The sequence below is a fragment of the Ruditapes philippinarum genome, unplaced genomic scaffold (genome assembly GCF_026571515.1).
Source record: "Ruditapes philippinarum isolate M1 unplaced genomic scaffold, ASM2657151v2 ctg8113_1_1_1_1, whole genome shotgun sequence".
In the NCBI taxonomy this organism is placed as follows: Eukaryota; Metazoa; Mollusca; class Bivalvia; order Venerida; family Veneridae; genus Ruditapes; species Ruditapes philippinarum.
In genome coordinates, this window is record NW_026861133.1 from 49,408 (window position 1) to 61,965 (window position 12,558).

The following is a 12,558-nucleotide window of genomic DNA, read 5'->3' on the forward strand; positions in this document are numbered from 1 at the left end:
CTTAAGATAAGTGTGATAATTGATTATATATACTTATTTCTGAAATTGCATTTTAAAAAGAAGAAAAAATTAAAAATAGTACAATGTATAAAATTTATGGAAGACACTCGGGCATGTTTATGGACATGGGCTTGAGAGAGGATATTACATGTATTGCGTGCTTCTGTACTAACAGAAGAGTCATCAAATCTTTTCATTTAAAAAACAATTAAAAACATCACCTAATTGTTTAATTGTTTACTAGGTTGGATGCCAATTGTGTGACATTGTAAATTGATCGCCATATTGTTGTAATATTCATGAGTGCAGGGATTTTTCAATGCTGTTTTTAGAAAATTATCAGACTCAGGCTGCAAGTTAAAATATCAATTGTACTGAATCAAGGTATCCCTCTAGTGGGTTAATGAATTATTAGCTTTCATTGGACAAACACAGCGATCTATTTTTAAAACAAAACATTTGTTTTACAAGTTTTTATTCGGTTTATTTTCATTTTATAATAGAATTCTTCGCCGGGAGGGGAATTTGGGGGAGAGGGGGAAGGAAGGTAGTAATTTGGCTTGAGTAGGTAGCCAGATATCTTCTACATCAAAGGGGAAAAAGGCCTAGCAGGTAACAAACTGAACCTTTTTTCTTGTAAAAAAAAATCAGGGGAGTTTCTAAGAGTTGGTAAAAACGGTCTAAAAGGCAAATTGGGAGTTTGATCTACAGTCGCTTGTCGTGTTAGACAGGGAGTCACTCAATTCAGACTAAATTTATAGTACATTGCTTTTGGGGCAGAAAATAGCGTCGCATATGACAAGGAGAGTTTAATTCAGGGGGTTATATAATTTAAGGCAGTCTCGACTGTAATCGGTACAAATGTTCACCATGATGGGGTGATATGTCGCACACAAACCTAGGGTCCGCTGCTCAAAAGGTCAAGGTCACACTTGGGGATCAGCACAAAAACTTATGTTCACGTAGCGCAACTTCTACATGCATGGAGGGATTTTAAATTTAAACTTGGGACAAATATTCTCCATAGTGAGGCGGAGTGTTGCCAGAAAAATGCAGGTGTCTGTGGAAAAGGCCAAGGTCACACTAAGTCTTAGGGGTCAAAGGTCAAAAAACAATATAAAACATTCATTTACAAAATAATTTAATTTAATGTTATGTTTGCTTGAAAAGATGGTATTTAAGAAAAAGTAACTGTAACTGCATTTCTAAGTTGCATACAGCTATATCATACAGTTAATACCTATTTTTTTGTCAACAAAGAAATCTTTTATTTTTGAATAAATTATTGCATATGGCCCTTGTACACAATCTGCACATGTGTCTAATGATTTGACATGCTGAAATATGACCTTGACCCCTTAATTCACCAGACACTACTGCATGATGGCAAAGTTAAATTGTAAAGTAACAAAAAAATCTACTTCTGTTAAATTAATGCAATGGCATAGTATTTTTTCACAAATGCAGTCTTGTTCAAGTTATAATGATAATAATGATATAGTAATAAACACTTTATTTCATGAAAGTAACACGTACATTTTGTAATAAGAACCACAGTGTCTACAATATGGCCTTCTAGCGAGGTAAACATACAAAAATGTAAACCAACACAAATATGCGCACACATATAAAAAATGTAAACAACAAACATTTGAATAGACAGACACATGTATTCATCAGAATAATTCAAATTATTATAACAAGTAAATATTTTTTCGTTTTTCTTTTAAAAACAAAATTAATGAGAATAAGATTCTTTAATATAAAATGTAAATTATCCCATACTTGAATAGCTTTATAAATAAAATTTCTTTTTTAACATATTTTGTTGTAGGTCTTACATGTTTTATGTTTCTATTAGAAGTTGATCTATTAGTGAATACATTTTTGTTTTACATGAACACTAGGAAATTTTAGTTGGACGGATTTTTTGTGGTGAATAATCTCATTTGCTTGATTTTATAAAATTCACGCAAAACAACAGATGAAAAAGAATTAAAAGTTCTGAGATATTAATAAATTTGCATTTCTCATTAATTTATGACTTATACATCAACAAACAAATTAGAAAGTTATTGACCAGTAGATAAACCAACTTCTCAGTTGTATGGACTTCTCAAGCTTACCTGAACTTCCCACACATAGGTGGTAAAAATTGCAAAGAAGAGATCTAGAAAGGTTATAAATTTCTTATTAGTTCCCTACCGGTTTACCGGAGGGGACTTTAGGTTTACCCTCCGTCCGTCTGTCCGTCTGTTTGTCTGTCTGTCTTACCAACTTTTGATATTTAAGAGGCAAATCAGCTCATAAACTACACCTGGACCAAAGTCCATAAGCAAAATTAGCTCATAAAAACAAAAAAATAGCTCTTAATTTGAATTTTATGAGTTTTTGTTCTTTATTTAACTACGGAATGAAGCTCATAAATATCAAATGTTTGCTCGTCCGTCCGTCAGTCAGTCTGTCCGTCCACAAAACTGGATCCCGCGATAACTTCAAAAGTACTGAAAATATTTTTATGAAACTTGATATATGGATAAATGGCAGTATGGAGATTATGCATGTCTTTTTCTTTTCTTCCTATGTTGAAAATTCTGGTTGCTATGGCAACAAATAGGCTGAAAATATGGCAAATTTTACACATAAACTGAATCCAGTGATAACTCAAAAAATACTGGAAATATTTTTATGAAACTTGACATATGGGTAGATGACATATGGGTAGATGGCAGTCTGGAGATTATGCATGTCTTATCTTTTCTTCCTTTTTTGAAAAAATTTTGGTTGCCTTGGCAACATATATGCTTAAAACATGGCAAATATAACAATATTTGTGATTAGTAAAAAAGAGCTGAAATTTTTTATGAAATTGCATCTTTAATTCAAGAGTTATCTCCTCTTTAAGAATTTTGCTTTTAAAAATGTTATATTTTGGTAACAGGGATGTTTCAAATATTAACTTTAAAGTGTCCTTCAGTCCGTCTGTCTGTCTGTTCATAAAAACTGTTTCCTGTGATCACTTTTGCAACAAATTTACTTAAAATAGAAAATAATTGAAACATTAGTGAATGGCCAATGGCCCTTCAGAATGTTGATGGTGTTCTAACCGTTAGGGGGCTTATGGATTGCTTGCAATACTATGAAAATCGCTTGTTTCTTAATAGATTGCCCTCAAATTTGGAAATTTCTTAATGGATTGCCTTCAAACTTGGAAACGACAACCAATTTTATAAGACTTTTAAGTTTACTAGACTGAATTTGACCTTCACTAATAAATGACAATGACCTTCAATGTCAAATATTTGAATTTCCTTTGTTTTTTGTGATAATTGGCTAGAACTTTTTCATATATGAATGGATTGTATGGGACACAATAATCCTTAGGACAAGACCTTTATGAAGAGCAAATTATTTTTGAATGACCTTGACCTTAAAGGTAAAATTATTGAATATTGCTTGTTTCTTAGCTCACCTGTCATCACAAAGTGATATGGTGAGCTTTTGTGATTGCTTTTCATCCAGTGTCCATCATCCGTCTGGCGTCCGTCCGTTACTTTTACTTTAAATGACATTTCCTCATAAACTGCTAGGCCAAAAATATTTTCTTTTAAAAAAAAACCATAGAGCTAGAGCTTTGATATTTGAGATGAAACATCTTCTAGTAAGTGTCTATCAAGTTTGTTCAAATAAAAGCCCTAGGGTCAAAATTAGCCCGGCCCCAGAGGGTCATTGGTTTTTATATGTATATAGTAAAAACTTTAAAAAACTACTTTAACAAAACCCAAAGAGCTAGAGCTTAGATATTTAGCAAGAAACATCTTCTTGTGGGTGTTTACAAAGTTTGTTCAAATAAAAGCCCTGGGATCAAGGGGGTTAATGATTTTCCTTATATGTATATAGTAAAAACTTAAAAAATCTTCTTCTAAAAGATACTAAATAGCTAGAGGTTATATATTAAGCATGAAAAAATCTTCTTAGGGGTGTCTACCAAGTTTGTTCAAATAAAAGCCCTAGGGTCAAAATTGGCCCCACCCAAGGGGGTCATTGATTATTCTCATATGTACATTATAATCTTTTGGAACTGTTGTTTTCCTTTAGCAATAGCAATGCACATTGACTATTTCAGATACAAATATGAACTTTTTGATATCAATTTTAGATTTAGATTTTATATCTGCTTTTGTGTATAGATAACAAAATTAAGTGTTCGTTTAATAGTATTCTTGTAAGCGATTTCAGGGCCATCATGGCCCTGTTGTTTCTGTTCATTGAGTTTTGTCAGAGTTATGGCCCTTAATGATTTTAAGTTTTCAAATTTGTCCCGATTACTCCTCTTATACCAATAATGGAATTTATATGAAACTGTAAGGGATTAATCGGTAGCTCAAGTTCTTGTGCATATTTCACAGATTTTTAGGTTTAATAATTTTTGGTTGAGTTATGGCTATCATGAGGCAACACATGTGATCACTGATAATTCTTGTTTTGTTTTGGTAATATTATGTGATAGTAAAATGTCACCAAACAATTATGAAAGCACATATTATATTATAATTATATTGACATTTGCATCAATTTGACTCACACAAGAGTTATAATTTTGATCAGTAGAAATTCAAGTCTTAATACTGTCTGCTTTTGACCACATCTTTTATTGGTCAGCCAATACCCCAGAAAGGAGTTTGCATATATGAAAGTTTGCTGCATTGTTTCTTGCCCTTTGTTGAAGAGAAAGCAAGTAGCATTTTAATGCTTCATGAGGTCTGTTTTCTTGTTCCATACATTGTCCTAGAATGTTGAGGGCTGTTTCTCTATGTCGAAGGTTTTCATCAGTCACTATGGTTCTTACAAGTTTATTAAGTGCTTGTTGTTGATCTTGGTGTCTTTGTAGATGACTGTAGATCTTGTATTGTAGGAAGTACAGGAAAGGTAGAGAATCAACTACAGCCCAGTCCATCCAACGGTCATCATCTTCATGTCTGTGTATCATGTCAGCTTGTGTAGATCTGAACATTTCATATTGTAGTTCATAAGGAACAAAGTTGATCTCTTTCTGTATAAATCTAACACAAAATGCTGTTATATGTTTGATACAGTCCTCACTTTGCTCACCACATACCCTCTTGAATTCTGCTGTTACTGCTGGTAGAGGCTTATCCCAGCATCTACAGATAGGTAAAACAGGATAAGAGTAATATTGTTGTTCAGTGTGTCTTAGTATTAGTTCAGCTTTCTCCATATCTCCTGTACTGTAGAACACTGAAGCCAATTTAAGTCTGCTAGATGAGATATCTGAGTTTAAACCAACTGATAACCAAACCAATGCTTGAGGTGACACTTGATTATTTTCACCAATGCTGGATGATGCCAGGATAGATCCATATGTGGTAAAAAGAAAAGGTGCTAGAAACTTGAATGCTGCCTGTACTAATCTATTACCATTAACGTTGAAAGTAATAAATTTACCTATACAATTCTTCATTGCTCTAATGTTTTTTGTGTGTAAATGTCTTAAAATTTGCACATGAGTTTGGCTTGTAAGGTGTGCTGTGTTTAAATATTCTGAGGTCATATAAAATTCATGTATTGCAAGAGAAGATTGATAATAATATGCTCCATGTGGTACCATGTTCAGTTTAACTTGCAATCTATAGCCAAGATCATCAATATCAATTCTAAGTAACATTTGACCATCATTCTGTAAAAAATCACTTATATTTTTTGAAAGTTCATGTTTTTTTTCAGCTGTAAATTGCCCTGCCATCAAATTATTTTCTCTGATAATGAAATGTGAACAACGGTCATTCTGCACACAGCTATATAATTCTAATAAGCAATATGTTAAGCATATAAATAAATTGTTCTCTTTCCATGTACTTGACTCTGTGTTTTCTATACAGTGTAATAGAACTGTTTTACACATGAAGCTTGATATGTTGATTTCCCCTTGAGGATTAAGGAAGGATTTCAGAATCATTTTCAATAATACATAGCACCTTATTTGTGTTATATTTAGATTGAACATAAGATGTTTTTCTGCCAGTGATGTAGATATTCTCCATTCAAGTTCAGGATATTCACTGACCTTACTTTCGGTTGGAACAACAAAACACCCAGTACTGGCTGCATATCTTCTCATGTCTTGTGTTGGCCATCTGCTAATACCTTGTCTCTCTAACCAACCAGATGCTGATTGAGGCCAGGATTTACAAGAAAAAGCTGGCACAGAGTCCGTATCACAGAATCCATCCTGTCCTTGTTCAGCAAGTGATGGTCCATGATCTACAGCACCCGAAATGATACCATTAAATCTTGTGTTTTTTAACAATATTCTTCCACTTCTATCATTTATATGGTGTTCATCAGGAATGACAGTGAATGGAAGAGGTTCATCAGATTGGAGCCTTTGTAAGAAACAATAACCAGGGGTAGTGTTCTCATCCTGTATCATGAGGTAGTTTCTCTTGCCATGTTCCCACTCTGACCAGTCTTGTATTATATTGTAATCATCATGACAGGCTAGTACATCAAGGTCTGACTGAAGTCCTTTAGTAGTTGTAACTTCACTCTGACTACCTAGAAGATATTCAGTCCCGTTTATATCAGCTAACCTGTTAGTGATATTCTCCATAGTCTCCTCCAGCATGAAATGTCTTCTCCTTCTCATCACAATTCTTTCATTGACACCAATGTCATCTAAAACCTCTGATAAAGCCAATGATAGGTTTTCTCTGTAGTCAGGTTCTTGAAACATTCTGTAATATATTAATAAAAGGAAAAATTGTTTTGGTCACTTATTAAATTTATTTTGTCACATACTTCTACTTGTTACTTATCTGCCCTATGTGGAAAAATGAGTATTAATATTGTGAAAATTTTAGGTAGATATCAATTAATAATAATAATAATAATAATAATTATAATAATGAAAATAAAATGGTATTGTAAAGATTTGTTCCTTTTATCTACATGTATTTTTTTTGATATTCTCCAAACTTAAATATTTGAATCAGGTTATTCTGAATATTTATTTTTGAAATTTTATTGATGCATTTTTTTGCAAAAGGTTTCTGTAATATGGTGGATTTTCTTCCACTTTGTTTTGACTTAAAACTTTACTACTATAAATTCATTAAAAATGTTGTTGTTTTTTTTCAAAAAGAAAAGAAAAACAATTATAAAAGATATATAACTCACTTTTAATGCTTTATCAATAGTAAATGTATAATTATGTCCCTTTCAATATCGTAAGCATTCCAATGCTACATTTATGATAATTATTTAAGGCTTTGATACATCAATTTATCGGTTTATAAGTTTGATCGATTTTCAGTGTTTTATGTTTTTAAAAATTAACATTATATTAAATTGTAACTTGACTTTGAAGATTCTTGAATCAAACACAAACTAAATTGATAATATAATATTGATATTGCATCCAATAATTTCTTAAATAATGTATTTACTCAAATGTAAAATTGTGTGTTTAAAGATTATAAATTTTGAACTTACTTTAAAGTTGTATTTGACAGTATCAATATGACTTTGTCTTGAAAATAATTGAAGAAAAAAAAATGTGTTGACTTTCTGTTTGACAAAGCTGGAAATTCCTCTTTTGGTTTTAAATGAAAAAATGGAAGGGAAATAACTCACTTCCTCTTCCTGTTGTTATAAAATTTAATTTGATTATTTCCCCTGTTATTTATTATTTTTTGCTATAATTTCAAGAGATAATTATATACTAGGTATATAAAATATTTATATGGCTATACCTCTTCTGATAAAATTTGTCATTTATCTTCTTAGAATATGGTGATTTATTTTGATTGTACATTAATTTGCATGCAATTTTCTTTAAAAACATGTCTTAATAAATTATGTATTGAAAGTTTTTGTACTGTATGAATAAACTTTATTCTGTATCACTAGAAATGATACAAAAACTTGTCATTAGTTTGAATGAATTATTTTATTTTAGACACAAGACATATACAAACCTATAGTCAGTGTACTTGTATGTTTTTTCTTAAGTGTATATAAGTATCTGAAGAAAAACACTTAAACCTTTTGGGTATAAACATGCACATTGAGCATTTAACTTTAAGCCTTTTTTTGCCATATATTTTTCAGGCACTTGTTTTAAATATACAGTCAACTATTGTTATCTCGACATCGCTTTTCTCAATATTTCATTACTGTAACCCAATTTATATTCGCAATTACAAATTTTCGCGTTTTGCCGAGGTCGGACATATTCGCGAATATTAATTTCTGCGTTTTCTTGATTTCTGGAAAAAAAAAATCGCGGATTGGAAAGTCCGATGGGGCCGTAAAATCTATTAGCCGACTATTAATCTTCAATAATTGAGGTCATTATTGGTGTCTTAAATGGGATTACTAATAAGCTAGCCTTATATATTGTACTGGTAAGTGAATTGTGATCACAATTCAACAAAACATTTTCTCTATATATGTACATTTACCATCGTTCGTCTTCATTTCTAAACATGTTGTTAAAAGGGTGGTTGATAAAAAATAAAACCTCAGAATGCAGTGATGTTTCAGCATCGCTTTTGCCTGATCATGATCTGGAAAGCACACCAGAAAAGAAAAAATTGATTAAAGCGGCAAACAAAGCTGTATTTAAAATTTTATCACCAAAGAGTGGTGTAAAGCGTAAACGTGAAATTTACGGACATTATAATTTTGATTGCTATATTGACATAGAGTTCTTTTGATATTTATAAAATAGTAGTAGTTTACTTAGTTTGTGTTTTTAGTGCTTTATGGCAATATTCATAACAATTCATTACTTCCTAACAGGTGCCCGTAAAATTCGAATATATCCGGTCAAGTAGCTTTGCATGAACAACGTTTAAAATAAAAATTTCTCTCCAATTTATTCGCGAAATCATGCGGACTTATTCGCGCAAACAAATATTCGCATTTCGTGGCCATCTGCGAATAAAGCGAATATTAATTGGTCGTGAATATTCGGTGGGTTACAGTATCTCGATGAAATTTTGAAAGTCCCAATTTTCTTCCTTCTTTATCTATATTGGAAATATTTGTTTATCTCGATATTTTTATTTCGATATTTTCAGTATCTCGAAGTAAAATTTCAGCCCAAACAGTTATTTACACACTATTATCCTTTGTTTATCTCGACTAAAAGTTTTCTTTCATCTGTTCCCTTCAGACGTGTGAAAAACAAAAACTAGACGATAATTGCTCAATTGCGCGTGTCATAATGATGATTATGTTTGTAACAAGTTTAGCTGTTTTTATAAAAGTTAATCTATTAAGCATGTTGATTGACTTATGTCCAAAATGAGTGAATTTTACGTTCTTTATAGCATCACCACCAAATCAGTCAGCGGTCGAACAATCCCGAGAAAGACACAATAACTAACTCGGGAGGATATCCGGATCAACCACCCTGAAAACAATGATTTCACTATATTGGTGTATTACTGAGTAAACCTCACTATGTGTTTTTATCACAGATACCCGTATTTCCTCTGGTAAACATCCGCTTTGTTAAATATTGACTAGGCGTCAATAATACATAATTTATTAAGACATGTTTTTAAAGAAAATTGCATGCAAATTAATGTACAATCAAAATAAATCACCATATTCTAAGAAGATATATGACAAATTTTATCAGAAGAGGTATAGCCATATAATTATTTTATATACCTATGAAAACAAGACATGGGGATATCATAGTTTATTTGACATAAGGTATGCACATGTCTTTTGTAAAAATCAGTTTCTGCCTTATTCAAACCCTAATATGTTTATCTCGACATTTCGTTATCTCGATATTTTTTGGACGGTCCCGATGACTTCGAGATAACGAGAGTCGACTGTATAACCATATAAAATAAACATAATGACTTAATATTTTAAGACATAATTATAATATAATGATTACAGTGTAATTGAAGAAATATAAAATTAATAAATATTGTAGTAAATGTATTTCTTTGAACAAATCCTTGTGTTAGTTTTTTAAGAGAATCCACTTTGTCTTGAAAATAAGTCATGATTTTCTCTGTTTCCTGAACAGTAATAAATTTCACTGTAAGAGTTGTAAATAACTGAATATATCTGTCTTTGAGAGTATGTAACATCTATCAGCCTTGTATGTGGGAAATATAAGATAGTATGTGACATCTATCAGCCTTGTATGTGGGAAATATAAGATAGTATGTGACATCTATCAGCCTTGTGTGTGGGAAATACAAGATAGTATGTAACATCTATCAGCCTTGTATGTGGGAAATATAAGAGAGTATGTAACATCTATCAGCCTTGTATGTGGGAAATATAAGATAGTATGTGACATCTATCAGCCTTGTATGTGGGAAATATAAGAGAGTATGTAACATCTATCAGTCTTGTATGTGGGAAATATAAGATAGTATGTGACATCTATCAGCCTTGTATGTGGAAATATAAGATGGTATGTAACATCTATCAGCCTTGTATGTGGGAAATATAAGATAGTATGTAACATCTATCAGCCTTGTATGTGGGAAATATAAGATAGTATGTAACATCTATCATCCTTGTATGTGGGAAATATAAGAGAGTATGTAACATCTATCAGCCTTGTATGTGGGAAATATAAGATAGTATGTAACATCTATCAGCCTTGTATGTGGGAAATATAAGATAGTATGTGACATCTATCATCCTTATATGTGGGAAATATAAGAGAGTATGTAACATCTATCAGCCTTGTATGTGGGAAATATAAGATGGTATGTGACATCTATCATCCTTGTATGTGGGAAATATAAGAGAGTATGTAACATCTATCAGCCTTGTATGTTGGAAATATAAGAGAGTATGTAACATCTATCAGCCTTGTATGTGGGAAATATAAGATAGTATGTAACATCTATCAGCCTTGTATGTGGGGAATATAAGATAGTATGTAACATCTATCAGCCTTGTATGTGGGAAATATAAGATAGTATGTGACATCTATCAGCCTTGTATGTGGGAAATATAAGATAGTATGTGACATCTATCAGCCTTGTATGTGGGAAATATAAGATAGTATGTGACATCTATCAGCCTTGTATGTGGGAAATATAAGATAGTATGTGACATCTATCAGCCTTGTATGTGGGAAATATAAGAGAGTATGTAACATCTATCAGCCTTATATGTGGGGAATATAAGATAGTATGTAACATCTATCAGCCTTGTATATGGGAAATATAAGATAGAATGTAACATCTATCAGCCTCGTATGTGGGGAATATAAGATAGTATGTAACATCTATCAGCCTTGTATGTGGGGAATATAAGAGAGTATGTGACATCTATCAGCCTTGTATGTGTGAAATATAAGATAGTATGTGACATCTATCAGCCTTATATGTGGGGAATATAAGAGAGTATGTGACATCTATCAGCCTTGTATGTGGGAAATATAAGATAGTATGTGACATCTATCAGCCTTGTATGTGTGAAATATCAGACATCATGCTTTTGAAATTAAGTTAAAACCTCAGGAAAACTTTTGGGACAGGGATAACTTCAACGTTTTGATGGAAAATTTAAGCATAATCTAAGAAGGGTTAAAGTAAAAAATAATATATTAACAATTTTAAATTGATAAATATAAATTCTTATTGTAAATATTTAATTCTTCACAATTGAATTTGTTTTGTTTGTAGTTATGATGATAATATGTGACAGCTATGTGACACACTGAGTGATAATATTTGACAATTTTGATGAAAATAGGTGACACTGTTGGTATATATGGTGTTGAATGGAATATTTGATGATTCCCTTAGTGATAGCTTGAATTGGTATTTTAATATCTGTTTCCACAAGATTTTGATAAATTATAAATTTATAATGTTGATAGAATTAATGTCAAATCTTTGATATGATATGTATCACATTTGGTGAAAATATTTGATAATTTGTGACACTTGTTGCAATGAAATGTTACACTGTGTGATAGAATGTGACACGCTTTAAGATGCTTTGGAATCTAAGTAATGCTATTTAGTAAATTTTAGTAATGATAGTAGACAGTCTTTGTGAAAATATGTAATATTCATGGAGAAAATATGTGCCAACACTTTTGTATTAGATAAATTAAGCACTAAGTGATAATTAAAGTGACCTCTATCCAGCTTTTCTGAAGTTTAATTTTTTTATCCCCTCCCCTCTTCGAATAAGATGCTAATGTCTGTCTCTCCATCAGTTGGTTTCCGCTGATTATCTTAAAAACTATTTATCACAAAGTCTTCATATTTCACATACTGATTGGTTATAACTAGTAAGTGACCCCTATTGATTTTGGAGTTACTAGGTCAAAGGTCAAGGTCACAGGGTTCTTGAATGTCAGTATGGTTTACTATTTATCTTGTAAGCTTTTCATCACAAAGTCTTCATATTCCTAATATTTCTTGGTCATAACTATTAGATAACCCCAATTGAGTTTGGGTCACTAGTTCAAATGTCTAGGTCACAGGGGCTTTAAATGTCTCATCATCTTGAAAAATTATTTATCACAAAGTC

General features: G+C 31.7%; 1 protein-coding gene across 7 annotated transcripts in view; it reads right to left on the bottom strand.

Annotated features, from left to right (window-relative positions):
* Positions 1–1,073: 1,073 nt before the first annotated feature.
* The window catches only part of LOC132714669 (uncharacterized), a 51,822-nt gene continuing 40,337 nt past the window's right edge, over positions 1,074–12,558 (bottom strand). For 4 of the 7 annotated variants that reach the window (XM_060697578.1, XM_060697580.1, XM_060697579.1 and 1 more), the window contains exon 2: positions 1,074–6,755. In XM_060697578.1, coding sequence (XP_060553561.1) covers positions 4,652–6,754 — 2,103 coding nt within the window. In that variant the 5' untranslated portion in view covers position 6,755 and the 3' untranslated portion in view covers positions 1,074–4,651. Of the gene's footprint in view, positions 6,756–7,512; positions 7,719–12,558 lie in introns of those variants that run through there. The other 3 variants (XM_060697575.1, XM_060697576.1, XM_060697582.1) reach the window with 2 other exon arrangements.